The sequence below is a fragment of the Hemiscyllium ocellatum genome, chromosome 48 (genome assembly GCF_020745735.1).
Source record: "Hemiscyllium ocellatum isolate sHemOce1 chromosome 48, sHemOce1.pat.X.cur, whole genome shotgun sequence".
NCBI lineage: Eukaryota > Metazoa > Chordata > Chondrichthyes > Orectolobiformes > Hemiscylliidae > Hemiscyllium > Hemiscyllium ocellatum.
The window spans coordinates 12106308-12132761 of NC_083448.1; the positions used below are offsets into that span (position 1 = coordinate 12106308).

A 26454-nucleotide genomic window follows, 5' to 3' on the forward strand; every position below is an offset into this window, starting at 1 on the left:
TTAGCTAGATTGACTACTAGATTTTAAAACAGACAAAAATGTCTTCACAAAATTACGCAATGAAACACAAAGAATAGAATAAAGAAGCCTTCCAGAACACAGCCTAACCAACGAGAACTAATTATGCTGTTCCAAATATACCCAACAGTCCTAATAAGCAAACTCCCTTTAAAAACCAGTATAAATGGAACACATGCTTACAGTTTGAAGTTGAAAGGGAGAGAGAGTTTCCACACAGCTCCCTGTTGAACTTCCAACCAGTTCAAGATTGAAATAAAACTGCTCAGTTAGCTGACCACTCCCCTTTCTTTTTACTCCCCTTTTTCTTCACTTCTAAAATATGACCACTTTGGCTTGAAGTCTCATCTGTTTACATATGAACAAAAGGCCTCTCGAAATCCTGTTGATCTCTGTACCAAACCAGACTGATCGGAGCCTGGCACGGTTTATTACCTCTCAGGAAAAAAAATCAAGGACAGAGTATTCTTGAGCCAAGGAACAGCTTTTAGAAAAAAAAGGAACTAGTTTATGACAGGCTTGTGCCTGAAACATCAATACTCCTGCTCCTCAGATGCTGCTGAACTGCTGTGCTTTTCCAGCGTCACACTTTTCAACAATGGTACAGGGTGTTTATTCAGTCAGTCATTGAGTCAAATGGAACGGGAAGATTCCAACTTTGACACAATCTATGCCAAATATCACTCAATGTGCAAGGTTCAGGACAGAAAAGTCAGACAGATTCCTGTCTCTCATTACAATCGCATGCCTCTCAGTAAAGTGTGCATTTGTGTGTGGCCAGGCTTACCCCTCAGTAACAGAATCTCCAGTCAGTATCCACAGTCTCAGGAATCATGCGCAAAAACTTACTATTATTGAATCCGAGGAATGTATTCCAGAGAAAAGCGAACAACTTCACAACAAGAGGGGAAGGTGACAAAATGGCATGAAATAAATGATTTATTAGTGGCCATTAGCCAGTAAAAGAGTGAGCATGATAATCTGATATGAGCAGTTGTGCTTAGCTAAACATCGAAGGATTAATTGTCCACTTTGAGTAGTGGTGTTTTATTGAGAGATGATTCATATGATCATTATCATTGATGTTTTTATTAATGACAGCAGAAGCCACACACCAACAACATTCAAACTATGCCTCTTCCTTCTCATCTCCATGTGTGATGATATAACATAGTGACTTATAGTCAATGTTTCCTGCAACATCAATGGGAGTCACAGCAAACATCTGCTCTACCTGTGGGAAGAAAGGAACAGGAATAGAGGTTACGAAAGCACTGAGCATATACCACCAGGTCACACAGCTGTCAGGGTAACACACATTTAGACAATAGAATTTGATTGGTTTTTTAAATACATTAGCAACACTAAATTTTCTTTTATGTGAAATACCAAATTACAATTTCGTAAAACTGTGAAATAATCATAAACTCTGTGCTTTTCAACCCCACTTTCTTTATCCTTTTCAATTTCAAGATATTCTTCATGCCTGACACCCCAGGTTTTATTCAGTCTTGATTAGAGAAAATCCAACTGAACCATTAGTCTTCACCAATTAGAGAACGTGCAATTGATAGCTAAGTTTCCTATCATTTAGATAACCACCCAAAGTAACAGATTGTTGACCGCAGAGAAGGGGAATATTAGAAGCTCTTGCGGTGCAGTCGTCATTTACCTATCTCTATCTCTGAGCCAGCAGGCCCAGGTTCAAATAATAACATCTCTGACCAGGTTGATTACAAAATATCTAGCCTGGGAATTAAATCTAGACTTTCTGGTCTGTGCAGCTGAGCACAATAGCATTAAAAAAGAGAATATTCAATCTATTCCATTTGTAGAATCTCTCTGGACAAGCAAGTTTTACTTGTGCTCCTGATAAGCCTCCTTCTCAGAGCGTTGCACATTCTTTCACCTCAGATAATAATCTTATTGGCTTTGATTGATTGAGTCATGCCTTGGTTGTTCCTGTCTCAATTGTACTCTCAGGCAGTGCCTTCCAGATCACAACCGCGTGCTGCATGAAAATGTCTCTCCTCATGTCTTCATTGATTCATTTACCAATGTGTGCCCTCCAGGTCCTGATCCTTCCCACAATGGGAACAGTTTTACCGATCTATTCTGACAGATCTTTCATTGTTTTGTTATTCCCTTTTCATCTCTCTTTTCAACTGTCTGTGTCCACTTGGGTAACGTTCAATCACCAAACAAAAAGTTTCATACTGTGAAGTTGCTCGGGCAAAGACTTGAAACAACTCAGAGTAACCAGCAATTTTTTCACTCTGAGAAGGATCAATCATCTTGAGACAACCATACTCGGTAAAAATTTGCATTCCACAAGTTGGAGCCCCACCTTGTGGGCAGTTAGTTTCCCTGAAATAAGCATGTTCCCTGAAGGGTTCCGTTCTACCTCAAATAGAATTGTGGGTTTGGTCTAGTTCACCTAAAGTCAAAATGGGAAAACCTTTGAATCTGAGGTATCTCAGATATGATATAATTTTAGAGAACAAAATCTCACCTCATCTGCACTGAATTTATCGGCTTGTGTCATCAGGAGTCTCTTAAATCTGTAAAGCAAGAGAAAAGCATACCCAATGTTCAGATGCAAGATATTAATGTTTTTTTTCTAAATTTGATCATGAGTGGATTAAACCTAATGGTATGGAATTATCTTCGTTTAATCCACTATTAGTTCAAATGCATGAAATCTAATCAGCCTTTTCTTTATCCTTGGTCAGTGATTTGAACAAATGTAATGTGTCATTCAAGAACACTTTTCACGTCTTCAGGATACTACATCGTCTTATGTGCCAGAGAAGTTTCTAAGGTCATCAAAAAAGGTCCTGTCTTTTTACTTGCAAATTATTTGAAGTGAAATTGCCTGTCAACTCGCAGTAGTCACACCTTTGGATCATCAGTCCATGCCGCGGATTACTCAATCATTGATATAACTTTGTGTTGCCATACTCCAAAGAATTAGGGCTGCACATACAGACAAGTATAATCTTGAACACTATAACAACTCTGTCTCTCCATCAGTCAGTACTTCCAACTGTCAAGGTGTTAGAAAACTTGTAGAAGCAAGACAACTAATAGCATCACCATAAGTAAACAACTGCCTTGATCGATTTATGGACACACTGTCACTAAGTGTGGTGCTGGAAAGGCTCAGTCAGTCAGGCACCATCCGAGGAGCAGGAGAGTCGATGCTTCGAACATGAACTCTTCATCAGAAAAGATTCTCCTGGTCCTCGGATGCTGCCTGACTGACTGTGCTTTTCCAGCACCACCCTTTTCGACACTGATCTTCAGCATTTGCAGTCCTCACTTTCTCCACACCGTCACTAAATAGCTTGTAGCAAGAAGCTCTGATGCAAATCACATTATGCTGAATATCAGAAAATTTACAGGAAGAAGGAATCCGCTGAAATACTAAAAGTACAGCCTCATGCAACATTTGCAGTGACTTTGCAACTCACTCATCCTTCTTGACATGCCCTGTTCCTTGGGGATCAAACAATTTGAAGGCATTTAAGATGGTTTCTTCTGGGTCACTTCCTATTGAGATAAAATAAACTTCAAATTAATTGCCCTTGCCAGCACCAGCATTTGGGCTGGAATGGCTAAAATTGCATGATGTGGTAATAAAATCAAAAAGAAAGACTTGCAGTTACACCCATAAGAACATTTCAAAACACTTTGTAGCCAAACAAGTGTTTTTGCAGTGCAGTACCTGTTGTGATTAAGGAAATGCAGCAACCAATTTGCACTCAGTGATGTCATGAGGTTGCTCCTTTAACAATCTTATGTTGTCCTTGGTTTATTTTTCAGAGAGGTCGTATCAGACACAGACTCCGAAAAGTCTAAGTTTAAGGGTTTTAGGCCCAGTTTGATTATAGCTAACAGATACTGCCTCAGGCTTGTAAGTTTAAAAAGACACTTGTGCAGTGAAAGGGGAGTGACAAGTTCTCCCAGCTAAGCTTTTCCCTTGTTTGGTTTGGTTATCAAACAATAGAGTTGTGAAGCTGTTGGATCTAAGAGAAGCAGGTCGATGCTGACCCCCTCTCTCTGACTTCTCTCCTGTAAGACCTTGTGTTTGATTTTGCCCTTGTGCCAAGGGGTGTTTATGGGGATTGTAGCAAGTATTTGGAACAGCATCATTAAGTTGGGTTTTTAGAATTGCCAAGTTATTCTGTTCTCTCTTGTTTGTGTTTCATTCAGTAATCTGGTAAATAAATTCTGTTTTGTTTAAAGCTAAGTAAGTTGGCCAGCTGCATCCCTGCTTTGTGCTTGGGAAATCATGTCTCACAAACTTGATTGAGTTTTGTGAAGAAGTAACAAAGACGATTAATGAGGACAGAGCAGTAGATGTGATCTATATGGACTTCAGTAAGGCGTTCGACAAGGCTCCCCATGGGAGACTGATTAGCAAGGTTAGATCTCATGGAATACAGGGAGAACTAGCCATTTGGATACAGAACTGGCTCAAAGGTAGAAGACAGACAGTGGTGGTGGAGGGTTGTTTTTTAGACTGGAGGCCTGTGACCAGTGGAGTGCCACAAGGATCGGTGCTAGGTCCTCTATTTTTTGTCATTTACATAAATGATTTGGATGCAAGCATAAGAGGTACAGTTAGTAAGTTTGCAAATGACACCAAAATTGAAAGTGTAGTGGACAGCGAAGAGGGTTACCTCAGATTACAACAGGATCTGGACCAGATGGGCCAATGGGCTGAGAAGTGGCAGATGGAGTTTAATTCAGATAAATGTGAGGTGCTGCATTTTGAGAAAGCAAATCTTAGCAGGACCTATACACTGAATGGTAAGGTCCTAGGGAGTGTTGCTGAACAAAGAGACCTTAGAGTACAGGTTCATAGCTCCTTGAAAGTGGAGTCACAGGTAAATAGGATAGTGAAGAAGGCGTTTGGTATGCTTTCCTTTATTGGTCAGAGTATTGAGTACAGGAGTTGGGAGGTCATGTTGCGGCTGTACAGGACATTGGTGAGGCCACAGTTGGAATATTACGTGCAATTCTGGTCTCCTTCCTATCGGAAAGATGTTGTGAAACTTGAAAGGGTTCAGAAAAGATTTACAAGGATGTTGCCAGGGTTGGAGGATTTGAGCTATAGGGAGAGGCTGAACAGGCTGGGTCTGTTTTACCTGGAGCGTCGGAGGCTGACGGGTATCCTTAGAGGTTTACAAAATTATGAAGGGCACAGATAGGATAAATAGGCAAAGTCTTCCCTGCGGTGGAGGAGTCCAGAACTAGAGGGCATAGGTTTAGGGTGAGAGGGGAAAGATATAAAAGAGACCTAAGGGGCAACTTTTTCACACAGAGGGTGGTGCGTGTATGGAATGACCTGACAGAGGAAGTGGTGGAGGCTGGTACCATTGCAACATTTAAGATGGGTATATGAATAGGAAGGGTTTGGAGGGATATGGGCCGGGTGCTGGCAGGTGGGACTAGATTGGGTTGGGATATCTGGTTGGCATGGACGGGTTGGACCGAAGAATCTGTTTCCATGCTGTGCATCTCTATGACTCTAAAACAACTAGCAAAGTTAGGGTCTGGACTACTTTCTTCCAATATTTTGAGGGGGTCTGGTCTGGTCCATAACTGCAAGGTCCACACATTTTGTATTTGAGTGATGCTTGTTGAGGTACAAATAATGGTGACATTCCAGGTGACAACTACCCTGCTTTTCTTAAAATTAGTGCCATTTAGATACACTTGATGGAGCACAGAGAGTTTTGCTATGAAGTTGAAGGCATGTACAGTACTTTTAAGCAAGAATGAATGCTGTTCTGAACTGAGAGCGTACAAACCCCTGTGTAGATGACTAGATGGCAGTCCCAGAGTGTACTGGAAAATTGAAAATTTGTGACATTTGGCTGTGAAATAGATACCTGAGTTTTGGTTGTTATTTTGACAACAATTTGAATGTAACCAATCAGTTCAAATTATGTCCCAGGATACTAAAACCCAATTTGAGTTTGAATTTATTGTTTTACAAACATCAAACCAATGAGATGATCCAATGTTGGGAATGTAAAAATGTGGGCATTTTTAAAATTGGAGAGAGAGCAACTGCCATCAAGACAGATCCAAGAAATTAAGTAACGCTCTGTATTAAAAGATATCTTTTCATATGAATCATATGAAACGAAGGTGATTCAGGAAATTCAGCAGCTAGAAGAGTGAAGTCACAAAAGACAACAGCAGCTGTGTGGTTTTGAAATTAAGTTGATGTAATTTTAACAAGTGTCTTACTGTAACAGCATATTGTTATTAATTTGGAGGCAAATAATAAGCAGTTATGAGAAAGGGGGCTAAGAGTAGTGAATAATTGTTGTTTAATGTTCACTTTTCGAGTTGAAAAATTAAATTGATTTTTTTAAAAATAGTGGAATTTGGGAGTTCTCTGTCACTCATATTTCAACAGATTATGAGGCAAAGTGAGCCTTTCTGAGTGTTTGGTTTCATTATAGAGGGGTTCACCTCCTGTTGTTACATTTCACTTTAACACTTGATTCAAAAGATGGCATTGGTGTGCCAGCCTCGATTTCATGCCCAAATACCTGAACTGGAATCAAACCCAATGACCTTCTGATTCAGAGGCAAGGGCATCTTCCAAATATGGGTTACATCATCATATATTGAAAGAAATTTTCCAGTGCTATTAAAAAGATAATGCTAAGATTTGAGACCCATCACATATATGAATTAGGTTATTGAATAAGCCAGTGGCTGTCAGAACACTGTCTTCACGTTACCATTCAGTTTTTCTCCAAACAGACTGAGGAACACTGTAAAGTTCATTGGCCCCTTTCCCTCTTTCAACATCTCTTCCAATTCTTCATCACTGGTATTCAATTTACCTATAAATATATTCAAACAGGTTAATGTTCATATCAAATGCAGATAGCATTTCTATCTTTTTTTTAACAATTGGATCAGTGTCTTCCTAAAGAAATTGGATTGGTTTGTGGGGCTAAAAACCAATAAGCATCAGCCATGAGTACCATGGACCAATTGCAGCACTTTTTCACCATTGGCAGTCTCTCCAGCCAGTCACACTGAATCCCAGACACCACTCACCTCTGTAAACGCTTTAAAACTGAAATCACGAGACAGGGCTCTTCTGCTGCAATGATAGGGTGCCTACCTATATCCCAGGGGACCTGGGTTCATATCCCATGTGTTTTGGGAGGTATGTCCCAACATTTCTGATCAAAGTGATTAGAAAATATTATCTTAAGTCTTTTCATATATGTTGAAAAATTACATAATGCTTGTAATGTTTTGAAACTACTGGACAGAAAGGAAAACCGAAGATTAATAGCAAGAACTGACCCAGTTCACTTACCCAGCTGCATAAAAGTCTCCTTCAGGTCCTGTTTACTGATAATTCCATCTCGGTTCTGATCAATGCAGCCGAAGGCCTGGGGAATCCATGACAGAGGTTTGGTCAGTAATTGCATGAGCATCATTTATCATGTGATCTTCACCAGCCTGAGAATTACCTTTACAACATAGACTGTATTGCAATCAGATCTGTCATTCCTGTGCTTCCATGTGTCTCAAAAACTAATTTTCTCAGAAATACATTGAATCCTTATCCTGCTTAAAAAAAACAGCAAGTCCAAATTCTTTCACCTTGAATAATTTTTACCTTTGTAACACCCCAGCATCACTTACTCTGCTTCTTACAAAATCCATGGATCTGATTTTTAACTCCAAGTCCATTTTAAGCCAGTGGATTTTAATGTCAACCAGGCAAGTAAGGTTCAAACTTACCATCTGTTACATTTGAGAAGTCTGTGTCGAGCATGAAATTGAAATCTGACTGTAAAATCTGGCCACGACAGGATGAACAGCTGTCATCAGAAATAACACTTCATTTGGATAGTCTTTGTTGACCTTGTGAACAAAACAATCAAAATTGGCCAGGAAAATCATGCTGGTCCAACTCAACCATCAGTCAGCAGAAATAATGGCTCCCAGCAGTGATTGAATATATCACACTATACCAATAGAGTTGAATGACACAATGCCACTAGAGTTGCTGATGAATTATTCTCCAGAAATTAGATTACGCAGAGACAGACTATGTGAGGAAAATTTCAGTGGTGCACAGCTTTGGGAAACATAGGTTCAAAGTCTCTTGTTAGTCCCAGTAGTAGGCTGAGTATGTTGTATAGGTTTCTTGGCATTCACTAAAATAATGGCTTCAACATTTCCAGAGAGGTGGGAAAGGTCCTTGAGGACTGGACCATATAATTCTATGTGGTCTTCCTGCTCGAGGTGACATTTGGCTCTTGGCAGCTCCATTTAAGCTTTCAGAGGGACCAGATGTATCTCTACCAGTTCCTGGAGGTCCTCGTCATCATGTCTGAGAAATATAGCAATACTTGCTACTATCATGCAACAATACCTGTTACCGTTTCCTTTTCTGATCCACAGTGGCTACTCATGAGACAGGCTCAAGAACAGGAGGATTAGTGACAATGAACTACCTCCAAAAACCCTTCCCCAGAACAATGCACTGGTAGAGGTGGCTAATATCACAATGTACCTGCAGAGGTCATTCATATTGGAAAATATTATCATTCAAATCTTGCTTTTTGTGCTGATTAAATATCAGTTACACGTTGATCAAGTGGACTCCTTTTACACAAGCTAATAGTTCAGCTTCTGATGTGCAGAATGCAACCTTACTGAATACTGTTCTATCATGTCCCCTGCAGCAATCTGGAAGGAGCCAATGGGAAAATAGCTCCTGTGTGGTGACTTTGACAGCCACTAGTAAAGCATGGTCACTCACCCAGCAGGCAATGAGTTCTGCCTCAGGAGACTGCTATAGTTTGGTGAAATGCGTTCTTCTCCAGCACTTCTTCAGAAATATCAAAGAAAATATTTATTGGCTGATCGGACTGTCTTATTTGGTCTAACTGCCGTTTTTCTCCTGGTAACTTAGGCAGATACTGATGGACCACTCCTCCAGTTGTTAGTTCATTCAAAGGAGAAGAACAGAAGCAATTCCAAGTGAGATGATGTTTAGACGGACAGGTAAGGGGAGAAAATTCAAAGGAAGCAATCTGGAAATTAAGAAACCACACAAAACTGCACGACTTATAAGAGCACATGGAGTTGAGTGATCTGAGTGCCTGCCAATGAGTGAGCCTTTAACAACAAATTTACTGCCATGAAAGTCACTTTGTAAAGCCACTTAAGACGAAAGGCAGAGCTTTTCCAGCCCCTCAATGGCATGGACTGTGATTAGAAAGTTAGCAAAATTGGGTGAGAAGGCCAGTGATTAGCTTCTCACTGCTAAGAACACTAAATTCTATTTGTAACCAAGTGTTAAACAGCTAGACGGGTGGTGAAAGGCCGATTTACATGCATTAACATCCTCATTCTCGCATCTTCTCTCCTTTTGGATGTGCAGTTTCCCATTCTCCCACCCACCAGATTAAAAAAAATGGATGGTGACAATTCCAACATCAAGGTCAGAATGATGACCTGGTGCCTCTAGCTTGCTCCTACTCTGACCCTCCATCCAACACCAATATCTCAGGGAACACTCCATGAGTAGTGATGACAAGCATAGCCAGCCCAGCATAGCCTGGTCAGCAAAGTGGGATTCCAATTACTCCATGTCTGGGGCAAGTAAAATGAAAGTGGAGGGCAGTTGCAGGCCACTCACACTTGACCAGGTGCAAGGCCAGGCTTTAAAAATGGCACCAGACTGGGAATCCGGCGAGTGACAGTGACTGGTACTTCCGCCTGCACCAAGTAGGAGAATAGGACAAGTGAGGTACCGTGGGATCTTGTGCACAATTCATAAGGTGAGTTTGGGAAGACAACAAGTGGTCAGCCACACAGAAGGAAACCCTACGTGAAATTTGACAACAATGCTAAGATTCAACTGCAAGTTTTTCTCAGCAGTTTTATTGCTGCACAGGACTCCTGACCTCCACAGTGTGGGGTTGCCAATCCTGCATGATTAGTCTGGATTGGGATTGAGGATCAATCTGAGCAACATTACTGTGTGTAATAAAAGTAAAATACAATGAAAGCTGGAAATCTGAAACAAATACAAAATGCTGGAGGAACTCCACAGATCTGGCACCATTTAGTGTGACAGAAACAGAGTTAAAGTTTCAAATCTGCTATGACTGTTCTTCAAACAAGTGTATGCAACCCTCGAGGATGAAATGGTGAAATTAATAATCATTTTCTTCAATTATTTATTTTTATAGAGATATAAAATTATTGAAAATAGGAAACAAATGGCTGCTTGGGTGATACTCAGTTGGCATCAAGTCAAGTTATACAGCACAGAAACCAGTCTAACTCATTCCTGCCAACTAATTGTCCCAAACTTAACCAGTCCTATTTGTCAGCATGTGGCCCATATCTGTCTAAACCCTACTCATATACCCATCCAGATGCCTTTTAAATGTTGTAATTGTACAATCCTTCATCGCTTCCTCTGGCAGTTCATTCCATTCACATACCATTCTCTGTATGAAAATGTTTCCCCTCAGATCCTTGTCCTCTCACCTATGCCCTCTAGTTTAGTATCTTGACCCTCACACCCCACTTCCTGTCAGGACTTATTTCCATTCTCCCAGTTTCTCCATCTTTGTTGTATGTGTTCCATTGGTTGCCTTCAACATGTTTTCCTTTGTCTTCAACTGAGGATTTGCCTGGACTATGGGTGACTGGGCCCTCCATGGTGTCAGACCCATTTCAAGCACATCTGTCCTCACCACTTCCCTTCCCAACCCAAGAAAAACAGCAAGATTCCCCTCATCCTCATCTTCCACCCAACAACTTCTGCATTTAAAGAATCAATCTTCACAATTTCCCTGCATCCAGCAGGATGTCATTACTGAAAACATCTTCCCCTCCCATCTCTTGTAAGCATGCTGCAGGGATTGTTCTTTCCTTTCTACTCCTCTGTCACTCTAAACTCCTCACCCCCAACCCTCCATGCCATCTTCTCACACCATTGCAGAAGGTCTGGTGTTCAACACTTCCTTTTGCATCCTTGCTGTCCAATGTCCCAAACATAGCTTCCAAATGAAGCAATATTCGACTTGTACTTTTTAAGATCTAGTATACTGCATTCGCTGCTCACAATGTAGCCTCCTGTGCACTGAAGAGACCAAAAGCAGTCTGAATAACTGAGCAGTCAGGAGCTGGGGCACAAAATACACCAGGAGACAGACAAGATATACAGGAAAGGCAAAGTTGCAGTGGTAATGGGGATTTCAATATGCAGATGGACTGGGAAAAATCAGTGGTAGTGGATTACAAGAAAAGGAATTTGTGGAATGTCTACGAGATATCTTTTTGGAGCAGCTTGTGGTGGTGCCCACTAGAGAACAGGCAATACTGGATTTCGTGTTGTGCAATGAGGCAGACTTGATAAGGGAGCTTAAGGTGAAGGAATCCTCAAGAGACAGTGATCATAATATGACTTAAGTTACTCTGCAATTTGACAGGGAAAAGATAGAATCAGAGATAACGCTATTACAGCTGAATAAAGGCAATTACAGAGGCATGACGGAGGAGCTGGGTACAATTGACTGGGCGAGGAGTCTAGCAGGAAAGACAGTGGAACAGCGAAGGCAGGAGTTTCTGGGAGTAATTCAGGAGACACAGCAAAAAATCATCCCTACGAGAAAGAAGTATGGTTCAGGGAGGATGAGGCAATCATGGCTGACTAGTGAGGTCAGGGATAGTGTAAAAGCAAAAGAGAAAGCATATAATGTGGTGAAGGGCAGTGGGAAATCAGAGGTTGGGAAGCTCAGAAAGACCAACAGAGTGCAACAAAAAAAAAGTAAGGAGGGAGAAGATGAAATATGAGGGTAAACTAGCCAGAAATACAAATTAAGAGTGTAAGAGTTTCTTTTGATATATAAAGAGCAAAAGAGAGGCAAAAGTCGACATTGGGCCACTGGAAAATGGCGCTGCAGAGATAGTAGTAGGGAACAAGGAAATGGCTGAGGAACTGAATAATTACTTCATGTCAGTCTTCACAGTGTAAGATCTCGGGACTATCCCAAAAATTCAAGACAGTGAAGGGGCAGAGCTGAGCTGGTGGCCATCACCAAGGAGACGGTGCAGGAAAAATTGAATGGCCTGAAGATGGATCTGGACCAAATGGACTATACCCCAGAGATTGTGGAGGCTTTAGTGGTGATCTTTTAGGAATTGCTATCAACAGGGAGGGTCCCAGAGGACTGGAAAATCGCTAACGTAACACCTCTGTTTTAAAAGACAGTAAAGCAAAAGACGGAAAATTACAGTCCAATTAGCCAAACCTCGGGTGTGGGTTCTGAATACTTGGAAGTGTATGGTAAAATCGGGCAGAGTTGGCATGATTTCCTCAAGGGGAGGTTCTGCTAGAATTCTTTGAGAAAGTAACAAGCAGGTTAGACCAAGGAGAGCCAATGGATGTTATCTACCTGGATTTCAAGAAGGTCTTTGACAAGGTGCTGCACAGGAGACTACTGAGTAAGATAAGAGACCATGTTGTCACAGGCAAGGTGCTAGCATGGATAGAAGCTTGGCTGTCTGACAAAAAGCAGAGAGTGGGAATAAAAGAGTCCTTCTCAGTACAGTACCCGATGACAAGTGATGTTCTGCAAGGCTCAGTGTTGGGACCACATCTTTCCACTTGATACATTAATGATCTAGATGAAGGAACTGAGGGCATTCTGGCTCAGTTTGCAGACAGTACAAAGATAGGCTGAGGGACAGGTAGCATTGAGGAGATGGGAAGGCTAGAGAGGTGAGGAGAATGAGCAAAGAAGTGGCAGATGGACTACAAAGGGGGAAAATGTGAGGTCATGCAGGTGCATGGTAAGGAAGAATAGAAGCATAGACTATTTTCTAAAAACCAGAAGTCTGTCGTGCAAAGAGACTTGGGAGTTCTAGTGCAAGATTCTCAAGGTAAACTTGCAGGTTGAGTCAGTAGTTAAGAAGGCAAATGCAATGACTATTTATTTTGAGAGGACTTGAATATGAAGGCAGGGATGTATGTCTGAGGCTCTATAAGGCCCTGGTCAGACACATTTGGAGAATTGTGTGCAGGTTTGGGCCCCATATCTCAAGAAGGATGTACTGGTCCTGGAGCAGGTCCAGAGAAGGTTTGTGAGAATGGTCCCCGGAATGAGCAGCTTAATAGATGAGGGACATTTGAGGACTCTGGGCCTATACTCGATGGAGTTTAGAGGATGAGGGGGGATCTAATTGTTACTTACAGAATGGATATTGGGAAGATGTTTCCATTGGTAGGAGAGACTACAGCCTGAGGGCACAGCCTTCGAGTAAAGGGAAAATCTTTTAGAATAGAGATAAGGAGAAACTTCTTCAGCCAGAGAGTGATGAATCTATGGAATTCACTGCCACAGAGGGCTTTGGAGGCCAGGTCACTGAGTATATTTAAGACTGAGATAGATAGGTTCTTGATTGTAAAGGAGATCAAGGGTTACAGGAGAAAGCGAGAGAAGAGGGTTGAGAAACTTAGCAGCCATGATTGAATAGTGGAGCAGACTTGATGGATTGAGTGGCCTAATTTCTGCTCCTTTGTCTGATGGTGTTATGGTCTAACTGCTTTGCCAAACACATTGAGTCAGTCTTTAAGAAAGCCCCCAAACTTCCAGTTCCCTGCCATTTCACGACACCATCTTTTTCTCATATGGACACTTTCAACCTCGCCTTGACACAGAGCTCGATTGAAAGCCAATCCCAGAGAGATGCTGTTCTCTGGCCCGAGACTTTTCCACAAAGGGAAATAATCTCTCAGCATCAGCCCCTAAAAATCTTGTGTTTAACTAAGATCTCCTATCCTTTTCCTAAATTCCATATGAGTACAAGCCAAATCTGGTCAACCGTGTCTCATATGGAAATTCTTCCATGCCGAGGATCAATCAAATGAAACTTCTATGGATTGCCTCAAATGCTAGTGTACCTTTCTTTATATAAATGCCCAAAACTGTTCAGTGTATTCCAGCTATGGCCTTGTACAGTTTTAACAAGACTTCCCCATTTTTATTCTTCATTCCTTTTGAAATGAAGACTCCAGTCACCCTCCCTTCTACTTTGTCAACAGCACAGAAAACAAACTTCAGTTTCAAAGTTGATTCACATTGCTCTCAATGCGTACATTGTTTTACTCTCTCCACGGATGATATGTCACCTGCTGAGTCTCTTCAGCACTTTCAAATCTCCAGAATTGACACTGTTGCTTTTATGAGAGACAAATGGGCATGTTAGGCCTGAACTTTTCACTTGGTCTGTGTGAGGTCTAATGGCTCCCATAAGTTAGAACTAATTGTATTTTAGATTTAAACAGTGGGAAATCCAACAAGTGTATTTTTTGATGCTGTCTGTATGGCTGGTAGACTGATACATTGACTGGAATCTTACAGAAGCCTCAACAGTGTGGACTATGACAAGAAATTGGCAGACTTATGCAAGAAGTACACCAGGGCCTATCTCCACATCGGAACAACAACTTTTAAATATGTTCTGAGTGTCAAGCTAAGATTCTTGCGAGGTAGCAATGAGGAAGTTCGAAAGCCACAAAGAGATCAGTTCCATCTTTTACTAGTTTTTCATGGCGTACTATGGACTCAAGGGTTAAACATTGCTAAGAGGACTCACTGCAGTACCAATTGCATGTCTGTCCTCTTACAAAATGTGATAGGACATCTCAGTAAGGGAGCTGGCTGACTCTCAGAGAACTGAATCTCAGGAGCCATACATGTGGATTCCACTTGCAGCCTAAGGCAAAGATATTTGCCCTCCCTGGACAAGACTGATAGCCTTGGCCATAACCCTATTAACTGCCTCCTGCTCCCATTATCTTGCTTCCTCTCCCTATTAACATAGATATGTGAATCCCCCATTGAGCACAAGCAAAGCCCTTCTATTTTAATCTCTTCCCATCAACACACGATTATGAAGAATAAAATAATCAATCCCTCTAATCCATCCACTCGTTATCACAGGACATTGACAATCACTGGGCATTGTAAAATAATAATTGATTATCTTTATCAATGTCATGACAATCGATCATGTGACTTATAGAACTTTTGATTAATTCCTACAAAAATACCGTCTTTGTGTGTAGAGCAGAGATTTGTGAAGAAGTGTCACCGTAAGTAGACACGCGACTACTTTTGGGGACATTGAGAATCTCTTGCCAGCTGTCCGATAATAAAGCATTTACTGTTGTACAGAAACATGTGTCGTCCAGATTTGTGGAATAAAATATACATCAACATTAATGAATTGCTTATTAAGTGAACTATTTCCATATTAATCCTGCCTCATTAGTTTGCACCTTCCAATCTACAACCTGCTACCAGAAAAGTAAGCACTGTGAATTCTCAACCTGGATGTCAGAGCATGTACCTCGGTGACTTCAGCTCACCAGTAGCTGTGAACAGTCTCCATGTTGCTCACTTTGCAACAGCAGCTCCATTCACAGCCACAAATACCCCTCATCTGAAGACTGTCAACCTCTAAGGATCCCCACGGCACCTCTCCGATCCACTTGTATGACGTTATTAAGTCAAGACACACATTTCAGAGTACATGGCAATTGCCGATGAAAGGATACACTGCACACTAGATCTGACCAGGTTGTATCTCAAGGTTGTTCACTTGCTCTCTTTGCACTCTGTTTGCATGCTCACAGCATACTTACCTTCCCAATTTGCATGGCCACATAACTAGGCACCTTGTCATGCCGCTTAACAGTCCTTTGTCAAAGGAGCATAAATCTTGCAGTACAGAAGATTTAATATTAACCTTACGCCTGCAAATGCATTGCATGTACTGTAAGCAGGCAGTGATTTCTCAAAGTCTTAGGGAAGTGATCTCATCCAAGCCCATCAAGGCACCCATCAGTAAGGGGGGCCTAGGAAGTAAGTCAAGGACAGGTTTTCAATACCAATCGAGGGAATTGGCCACAGTCAGGCATCCAGTCAGGATGTTCAGGCTGTTCATCCATCTACAGTCCAGACAGCAGGTCATGGTCAATGCTGTGGCTCCAAAGCATCTAGACTGGGAGGATAGGACATCTGCCCCAGAACAGTCCGGTTAAGTCACTCAAGTCACCATGATCACTTATCAGATTTATCAAGAGAAATGAGAAAAGGATGGGGAGGAGGTTGTTGCTATGTATCAGGGACTCCACAAGCTATTTGTCGAGATTAGAAGCTACAAGCTGTGCAAAAGAGGGGATGACAATCGTGAAGATTGGACTTTTGTATTTGTAAAAGGTTTATATCCTAAGGCACGGATTGGAATTTGATCATGTGGGCAGGAATATCCTGTTCCAAGGTGGGGAGGAGCATATGTCCATACGTGGCATGTTCATCTCATTTGCCAGGTTGTCAAGGCTGGGGGCTAGAGGTGAGCAGTTAAAGGCTCATGTCAATGAACTGAGTGGAGAAATGGAGAGTTCAGAAGCCAATGGGTTCATACGAAGGTCTCTCAGGAAGTGGATCTGGATTTTAGGGGCCTTACCAACGCTTAGAAGCAGAGGCTGGAGACTCGTGGCTGAACTACATTTGTTGTCGTCCATTGTCCTGAAGTTTTAAACTATGAAAGAAAATGGCGCGATCACACCTTGAGTGGGTGGTAATGTAGAAGAGACTGCAAAACCACCAATGTGAGGTTTTGAGCCTCATTCCTGATGAAGGGCTTATGCTCAAAACATCAATTCTCCTGCTGCTTGGATTCTGCTTCACCTGCTGTGCTTTTCCAGCACCAAAGTCTCAACTTTGATTCTCTTGCATCTGCAGTCCACACTTTCTCCTAAGGTGAGGTTAGTTCAAGGGTGAGAGAGGGAATCTCAGCTAATGGTTCAAACTGGTGTGTAATCAATGACACTGACAGTAGAGTGAATGGGCACAGTTGAGAACATGGGCCCAATAATCCCTGGCAAATCGAACATGCTGAGACAGGATTCTCTCCTCGTAATGGGCGAGAAACCTGATATTGAGCACTCTTCTACCCATCCTGGGTCCTTCCTCCTTATTATGGAAGGATTGTTTTCTCCTGCTTTGAGAAAAAAGGAAGGATTGAGAGAGGTGAAAGTGGATGGCACAGTTAGTGCTGGAGTAAGTCAACAGGTGACAAGGTGTCCCGGCCAAGTGGGTATGAAATGCAGAGGCCATGCAGGGTTCATGGTTTGGGAGTTGTGGGCTGATCAAGAACAAGTGCAAAATGTTGCAGGAAATATTGAGAGTGGTTGAACCTGACCATTGGCAGGAGATGGATGTAGTCACAGAGACAGTGAGAGAGAATGAGAGGTAAGGCTGTGACATTTACCCAGGCAGAGTGGAGAACATCACTGACCTCCTTACCAAGTTGCTGGCCAGTCCTCCACATGAGTAAGACTGCACTTAGCCAAGTGGTGATCTCAGACCAGGCTGCCAGCGTCCAGTGGTGTGGCCTCCTCTGCCGGTCCTCTAGGAAGAGGACTCCCCCTCCTTTGCACTAACCCTTCCATGAGGACCTGTCCTTGTCAGAGAACCATGATGCTTCTTTCCCCTTCTCTGACATCTTCAGAATGATTGTCCATTACCGAGCAAGGCAGCTTTGGGATGCCTGTGCTCATCAAAGAGCTTTTAAATAGCACCAGGCATGCTAATCTTTCAGCAGCTATCCAGTGAGACATGAGTTATTTTAAGAATAATGAGTGGCATATTTATGCTACAATCAGATGGGTGGAGGGTCTTGACAAGGTAGGTGGTTCATAAGGTTTGTTTTAGAAGGCTGATTTTCACAGAGGAATCCAACTCTTGCCATTTATCACAAAAATGTTTCCATTTGTGTTTTGGGGATATTTAGAGAGATAAGTAATTCCAGTTCTCTGTTCCCGACAACTAATTATTGCATCTTGGAGAATATGTTTTGCTTTGACAATAAACCAGTCATGCTTGTTTATTTTCTATCCTAGTTGACAAGTCTTTTTTGTTAAAACCAGATACAGACACAGAATTTAATGGGTCATGTCGGGAACTGTAACAACATTTGATATTATGTTGTGACCTAAGGCGTCGTGGGACGACACAACAGCCTCAATCATAACAATAATCATGAACAGTACAGTACATGGACTCCTCACCTCCTTGAACTCTTGAATTTGAGATTGTTCAAACATGGAGAAGACATTCGATGAGCTTCGTTGGTTATGTTTGGATGAAGCTTTTCCTCGAGCTGCTTTCCTGCTTGCCTAAAATCCCCAAAAGACAATGTGACAGGAACCATTATATCTCAAAGCAGCAAACCAGAAGTTTATCTATCTGTTATAGTTATTTTGTCAGGGAATAAGGTACAAATCATTGAGAACTTCATTATTTTCATGAGAAGAGAAAGCAGAATCTATCATGATTAAAACAAATGAATGGAACAGATATTAAGATGGGTCATATCTGCTGCTGTATCAATTTAAACAAAGTTTAGATCAAGAAAATGCTGTTTGGCATTTGCAATTCTCTCCGTCCTCATCGTAACTGATATATAATTCACTTGAACAACACTTCACAAACTTTCTCCACCCATTGAAATCTTAAGAGAAAAATCTGCAGAGATACCATTTCAAGATCAGCCATCCTTCCACTTTTACACGATATAAGCCAGCTGTTCTTCTTGGCCAATTCTCCCCTTCCTTAAAATACACATGTTACCATGTTCTCATCAATCTCCAATCCATACAAAATATGAGCCATATGCCAAATCTGTCTTCACCAGTGGTCCACATGAAATCATAGAATCCCTATCGTGCGGAAGCAGCTCATTCAGCCCATTGAGGCCAAAGTGACTCTTTGAAGAGCATCCCACCCACACCCACCCCGTTCCCTATCTGTGTCACCCTGCAAACCCCATGGCTACCCCACCTAGCCTGTACATCCATGTACACTATGGGTAATTTAGCATTGTCAATCCACCGAACCTGTATATTTTTGGGCTGTGGAAGGAAATGGGAGCACTTGGAGGAAACTGGGAGAACATGCAAACACCATACAGTCGCCCAAGGCTCCAATAAAACTCGGATCCCTGGGGCTGTGAGGCAGCAGTGCTAACCACTGAGTCACCATTCCATTCAAGTCATAATAACCTGTTTCAGCTCATACTCAAAGTCTGTCATGATGAATCCCTTATTCAATAAAGATTGTTGTTGATAGCATTGTCCAACTAGTGTGGCACAAAGATTAATAATCATATTTTTGGGGTACTGGATACCATTGAATTGCATGTACATCTTTTTTTTCTGTCCTATTTACATTCCACTCCCCTTAACTGCATTAAGATCTATCGAGCAATCCTGAGTCCACCTATTTAGTTTGTTCCGGTAAATCCAAATGTCATTTACTTCTCTTTGATCCGTCAATTGGTCATGGAATTTGGGTATAATTACAGATATGGAGAAAGTGAGGACTGCAGATGCTGGAGATCAGAGTTGAGGGTGTTGTGCTGGAAAAGCACAGCAGGTCAGGCAGCATCTGAGAAGCAGGAGAATCGATGTTTCATTGTCATAATGATGAAGGGCTTATGACCAAAACGTCGATTCTCCTGCTCCTCGGATGCTGCCTGACCTGCTGTGCTTTTCCAGCACAACACCCTCGACTACAGTTACAGATATTCCTTCCTTTCATTCACAAACAGTTGGTGTCCTTTGTTCTGCATTTTGCCAAGCCAAAGTGTAATCATTGTCGAGATCTGAAAGTCACTGTCAGTCTTTGTTATGCTGCATAAAATTTTGTCAATCACTCCAGTTCACTACATTATCTGAGATAATAGTCTCAACTGTATTGAAACCAGATAATGTTTTCAAACATAATATCATCTAAAAATTCTGCATCAGATTGCCAAGCATCTTTTTTTTTGTATAACATTAATTTATCTCTCATTGGGTTTTTTTAAGGACAACTTACCGTCTGCCTTTTAGATGTTTAATTTTTCTGAGTGTAGATAAATTCTTCACATCTTATGTGAACAGTACATCAATAGTCATGAGAGTCGAAATGTTTATATTTTAATATGTAAATCAAAAAAAACCTCTCAGTTTTGTTCTTAAAAATCAGATGAAATACATGTATTAGTTACTGAAGTAAAATTAAGATATTACAATCACTGTACAAATACAAATGATTGAACTCTCAAACTGACAAAACTGTTGTCACAACTGTCATGTTGTATCTCATGGGTGAGTCTGGCAGTATTTTTAAGATCTCGTCACTGCTGAGGATATCAAGATCTCCCACTGCATTTTACCTCAGAGCATTGGAATCAACATACTCGACAGGAAGCATTCTCCTCTGTGTTCAAAGAATAGCTTCATCTTAGTTCCATATTTGAGGAATGTAAGGTTTGTGTAAAATATTCAATCGTAATAAATATCTTTTGGATTCTTCAATACTATAATATTCATGCCCAGTTTCTTATGGGAATAAAATCAGCATTTCTACATCAGGAACAGCACTCTGCTCAGGGAGGTGGTACCACAGTGACCAAGTCACTGGATTCAGAATCCATAGCATCAGGGAAAAGTTATGAGAGACATAGATAGGGAAGATAGCCAGATGCTTTTTCCCAGGGTGAAAAGACCAACTGCAAGTTTATCAGGAGAAGTGCAGGGAGAATTTTTCACATGGAGGATAGTGGGTGCCTGGAACACACTGCCAGGAGAGGGTGGTGGTAGCAATGTTTATGGCGTTTCCTGATAGGTACATGAATTGCAGGCAAACAGAGTGATAGAAACTGTGCGTGGGAAATAAGTAAGGATTAGGAATTGGCGCACGCTTGGTGGCTAAAGGGCCTGTTCCTGTATTGTATATTGTGCAATATTTTGAGGGTATGGATCCAAATCCCACCACAGAAAATGATGGAATTTGAATTAAATTTGAAAAAACTGGAATAAAACCCATTTGGTTCACTCATGTCATTTCAGGAAGAAAATTTTCCGCCCTTACATGGTCTGTGTGACATGTTGTTCCAAATCCATAACAATATGGTTGACTCTTAACTGCCCTCTGGACAATGAGGTACAGATCTGGCCAGCAACACCACATTCCAAGAATTAATAATAAAATCACTACAAATTTCCATTGCAGTCAAAATGCTTTAACGGATCATTATCAAAGAGAGGCTGACACTGGGCCACATAACACTCAGTGATGACAGAAGAATGAACACTTGTTTTCAAGGTAGGTGTTAAGGGTCATTTTAAAGGAGGAGAGGTAGAGATGCAGAGAGGCCTGAGAAATAATGATCTGAGGACCTAGAGAGCTGAAGACACGCACTAATGGTGGAACAATTGAAGTCAGAAATCACACAACACTCAGTTACAATCCAACATGTTTATTTTCAATCACAAGCTTTTGGAAAGCTGCACCTTTGTCAAGTGAAGTCACCTGACAAAGGTGCAGCACTCCGAAAGCTTGTGATTTTAAAAGAAACTTGTTGAACTATAACCTGGTGTGTGTGTGTGTGATTCCTGACTTTGTCCACCCCAGTCCAACATCAGCATCTCCACACCAGACCCATCGAAGTCAGTTCTACAGATGAGGGAAGAATTGTTGGAGTGGAGTGACCTCTAAAGGTTGTAGGATTGAAAGAGCTAAATGTGCTTCTGCAAAGTGAGTGAAAAATTATATTATTGACCCTTGTTGTCAATGCTTCAACACCACAAGGATTTAGTGTAGTCTCCACTTTGCTTCCCTGAAGGTACCAGTGTTTAATTCTGGCAAGTCTACAGACAAATCATGACTACTTGGACTTCTCAACAATACTCTTGGTGGCCATAAATCCCATCCTGTCACTGAGGTTATTGAGAGAAAACAACCAAGCTTTAAAGCAATAATGCAAAAGAGAGCATTTAAAAATATCAATGTCAATTGCAATGAAGGCATATTGTGCATTGAGAAAACTAGACACAAATAGGGCTCAATAATAGTCACCCAATTTCTGACAGACTTGTGAAGGCTGCTAAGCACACAGAGTTCATCCATTGTTAACAATTAAACACAGTTTTTCCCATTTCAGTGGACAAAAGAATGCATCCCAAAAGATGTTTGCAGTCAATATTTAAAATCAAAGAGATAATATAAACTCATACAAGAGGCAAGAAATAATATCCGTTGAATTTCCTGTTAACTTACAGTGATGACTTCAAAAATTTTCAACTTGCATTAAACGTGAACATTCTTACACATTGACAATATGATCCTCTGAAGTAATTCAGCTCAGTTGTGTCATTGTTTTTGTGACCTGTCTAAACTGGTTTTCACAATTTGCGAGATCACTGAAACTAAAAAATGACTGTTCTGCAACCATTCCCACAAAACAACTTATTTGATTGAAATAAGATTCCTAATAGTCAAATATTATCCTGTAAAATCATTAACAATTTTAGAACTCACCACTATAGCAAAAGTTTGCTTCAAGCTTATTTAGCTTGAAAATGTTAATCTTTAGTTAAGATTGAAACAAAAGGAAGGATTAAAGTTCTGTCTTTTTGGAAAAATTAAAAGCAAGAGAGGCAGAAATAAATTACCAAGGAAGGCAAAAACGTTTAGCATGAAGTGACCTATTTCAAATATTTTTTAACTTTATTTGATCTTGATAATTTGTACCACACTAAGAAAACAATGGACTAACATATATATAGAAATCAGAAAGATATTTGATTACTTACCATTTTGTGGAGCTGCTATGAGAAACAAACGCCAATTGGCCAAGTTGTATCAGTCTTTATAGTTCTCTTTATCTCTTCTATTCCTAAAAACAGATGCACACTGAAGGATAAACCTTACATGGAAATATGCAACCCAGTGTCAGACTGTCATAGCATCTGTGATAAAACAAATTCCTTCTCTAAAATCCAGATAGTGTAAAGAGGGCTGAACATTCCAAAGTGACATTCATCCTTGAAGCCAACATAATTCCTTGTGTGCATTGTTCACATGCAACACCCACTCAACTGGGGCCTCATTTATGCAGTCATTGGGTCCCCATTTGGCTGGTAGTCAATTTAAACCAATGACAACTAATGATCTGCTCTGTCACTGGTGTCAACTTAAAGAGATTTTGAGATCTTTCCCATCCTTTAGAATATATTGATGAATGTATGCCAGCACAACAGGAACAACCAGCTTCCGTCTTTTTCCCATCACAACCCAGGTGCTTATGGGTCAGATTTGGGGATTCAAGGGAATCTTCAGGTCTTCAGCACATAACCTAAGTTGGAAATCCCATGCAGGACTTAAGGAATACTGCTTACTGAAGGAGCCACCTTTTGGATCAGATGTCCAAGTTGAGACCTGACTGAAGATACAGTGGAACATTAGAAGTCCTGCGATACTGTTTTGTAAATCTGGATTTCTTCACCTCCTTCAGCCCGATATAAAGCTTTTTTAAAATTACTTTGAACATTCAGATGCCAAAGCAAGAATTGTGATAAAGCTGAGGACTTAAAAATATTCAGAACAGACAGTATCTTTATTTTGCAGTTATATATTGTAAACGACCTTTTGCACTGCACTCTTGGTGAGGAATATTGTATCTCAGCACTGCATTGACTTCCTGCCACTTTGCCAGCTGCAGCATATGTTTTCATCGACAGCATTGAGCCTGTATTCCAGACAGTGCACGCTCAGTGTTATGAAAGGAAAGGTTCAGACAAATATCAGGCAGAAATGTTGATACTGGACAACATCAACAGCTGAAATGAGTTGAGGAACAAGGGATCAGGACATGATTCATTGAAAAGTGAGCATAATTCTGGAACAGATGATTAAACAGTTAACATTCTTAGTGTCTTATCAAGTACACAGTATAGGAGTTGTTGGAAACAATCAGTCAAGAATCAGGAGGTGTGTCATTGATCAACCTCTGACAAGACAGAAGATTCAGAGTTGCTCGTTCACAATGACAATAAATTTCTATCAATTATTCTATCATGGAGTCAGGCAAGATTCAAGAAAAATCTGAATCTTGCTTAATTAGAGACTTACTGCTGACAGTTCAAGAAATAATGAGCTCAAAAGTATTCTTTTTTTATTTGGAAGAGTAAATATTTGTCCAAACCTTTTTGTGTTCAACCTGTGAGAACTTCTGCTCATCCTCAGAGTTGCTCCATGATTGAGACTGTACAGTTCAGCAACTGGATACAAACCAGACTTACCATAAAACATAAAATTCCCAACATGGGAAGAGATCAAATCAGACAGAAAACACTGCTTAAGTTGAATGTTTATTCTTTATTTTTCACACAGCAGTATTTATTTTTTGTACTTCACCTATCATAATATTTTAAAAGGTAAAATGAATTACACTGTATTTATATTCTTTGGTTGTCATCGGAAAGAGCAATGGAAGTGTTACAGTCATTACAAAACATAATAAGGAATATTCTCAGCTGTACACATCTGAGATTTGTAATTACAAATGGTTTTCATGAAGAAGAATTAAAATGAAGATTAAAAATTAATTTTGGCTGCAGTAACATTACATACTGAATACTAATTAAATGGTGTTTGAACAATAAAAATCAGAATAATCTAAATTTGGATAAATTCTTCAATTTTATACAAACTGCTGGAGCCTGAAAAAAAAGCCAAGTAAAATAATTAAAAATTAAATTTTTTTCTGCATGATTTCCTTGAAAATCATGTAACCCTAACTCTGTAGATCAACTTTTTTTAAGAACAAATTACAACAGTTGGCTGCTAATTGCTCCAGTGTATGAATTCATTGAGATGATGCACTCTGCAGCAACTTTATGAATAGTTGCCAAACATGAAGATTTGTTCCCCCGGAGAAATTACCTTTAAAGTATAATGCAGTCAGGAGCTGCGATCTGCTCCTTTCATTGAGGAGTGTGGTACAGTGGTAGTGTCCCCACCTCTGGGCCAAAATATCTGACTTCAAGTCCCACCTGCTCCAGAATTCTGTTACATCATGTTTGAATAGATCAATTAAGAATATCTATCACCAGCATCGACTCATGTATGATTGCCAGTTCAATTCAAACATGGCTTCCAAAGGTTAATCTGGTAATACAGCAAACAAGGTCACAAGAATAAGCGCAGGCTTTAGGGAAAAGATGTTAATTTCTACAGTTAATATCCCAACAGAATTCTTTGTCATAAAACTTTTCACAACATGCTTTTTATTGGACTTCTGGAAAAAAAGCTTTGTTTTATGAACAGACCTTGCCACAGAATTAACAATCTACAAAATCAAAAGAAAACGAACATTTGATGACATTAATTATTGGGAAGATTGATATTATGTAGTTTCTAGCATTGCAAAGGCTGGTAATCACTAGACATTGAAATCATTCTACAAAGGGCTAAGCCTGCAGCTCCACAACTTGTGCAAGTAACAAGAAAATATAAAAAAGAAAAACAGGAAAGTCAGAGTTCAAGAAAGTGACCTGCAACCTTGCATCAATTAACAGATAACAATCACTCAAATTTTATCTGCGGCACTAATCTAACCTGTATTGCTTCAGTTTAATGAAAGTACAAGGATAAAAAAACAAGTGATTTTCAACACAAATTGTCGCCTTCTTCTTGAAGTCATGCTTCAGGTTGATGAAAACATTCCGAATATGAGGAGATCTAGTGGGGGAGTTGGACTTTGTCCAGAACACTAACCTTACTGACAGCAGAGTGAGTAACTTGTTGAAACATATTTCGAAACAAGAGCTTGGGTTTTCCATCTGCAGCTTATCACAAGTTTTCCAAGGGACATTACATGCCATGCTTTTATCATAAGTGGACAGACTGAAGTATTTTCACCAGCGATCCATATAGAAGTCATAATCTTCAGTTTATCAGAAAATACTGCAGAATCACCAAAGGGATTCTGCAATTTATCATTTAACTTCTGTTAAGTTATTCAAGATTTCCAATGTTACTGGTCAATCAGCTGGCCATCCTTCTTGCAACTGCGGAGATTAATGCTGCACCTCGACCACTGCCTTCATCAGACTGGAGAAAAGTGATGTCACAGGGAGGTGCAAGTTCTTTCACCATTTTGTGAAACCTATGTTTAAAGCTAAGGGGGGAAAATAGTGAAAGAAGAAAGTGTGGTTAATAGTGCAGGGAAAATAAACCCCTCAGCATGAAAATGTGAACTTGACGTTTGTGGGTAAGTGCTGGCACACCTAAAGACACCCTAATAATGATTTTTATTCAGCTAAAATCTAGATTAGATTAGAAATCCAATCAGAAAGGTTGAGGCTCTATGCTCTCTGAGAGGAGGACTGAATTCTGTAAAATTCTGAGTTCAAATTCAACCTTGACAGAGGGAGAAAAATCTCTTTCTGACATGTGAAATAGGTCCTTTCGTAATGTTGACACTGCCCTTTTGTTTATGGCACCGGAGAACTAAACA

At 40.5% G+C, this 26454-nt stretch overlaps 2 protein-coding genes and 1 long non-coding RNA gene across 4 annotated transcripts in view; 1 reads left to right on the top strand and 2 right to left on the bottom strand.

Moving 5' to 3' along the window:
- The window catches only part of LOC132837053 (uncharacterized), a 26287-nt gene extending 8114 nt beyond the window's left edge, over positions 1-18173 (top strand). Inside the window, exons 2-3 of one of the 2 annotated variants that reach the window (XR_009647428.1) lie at positions 8990-9081; positions 18035-18173. This is a non-coding gene — a long non-coding RNA (uncharacterized LOC132837053). Of the gene's footprint in view, positions 1-8989; positions 9082-14459; positions 14524-18034 lie in introns of those variants that run through there. The other variant, XR_009647429.1, reaches the window with a different exon arrangement.
- myl7 (myosin, light chain 7, regulatory) lies at positions 1133-22820 on the bottom strand. Its single transcript, XM_060856728.1, has 7 exons — positions 22748-22820; positions 18176-18283; positions 7379-7454; positions 6786-6890; positions 3492-3570; positions 2531-2579; positions 1133-1252 (listed from the first exon to the last, which is right to left on the bottom strand). Exons 1-7 carry the CDS (start codon positions 22748-22750, stop codon positions 1148-1150), a joined length of 525 nt encoding a protein of 174 aa, XP_060712711.1. The 5' UTR covers positions 22751-22820; the 3' UTR covers positions 1133-1147.
- Positions 22821-25982: 3162 nt separating this feature from the next.
- Positions 25983-26454, bottom strand: part of gck (glucokinase (hexokinase 4)) — a 39043-nt gene continuing 38571 nt past the window's right edge. The window contains 1 exon segment of the mRNA XM_060856473.1: positions 25983-26115. Coding sequence (XP_060712456.1) covers positions 25983-26115 — 133 coding nt within the window.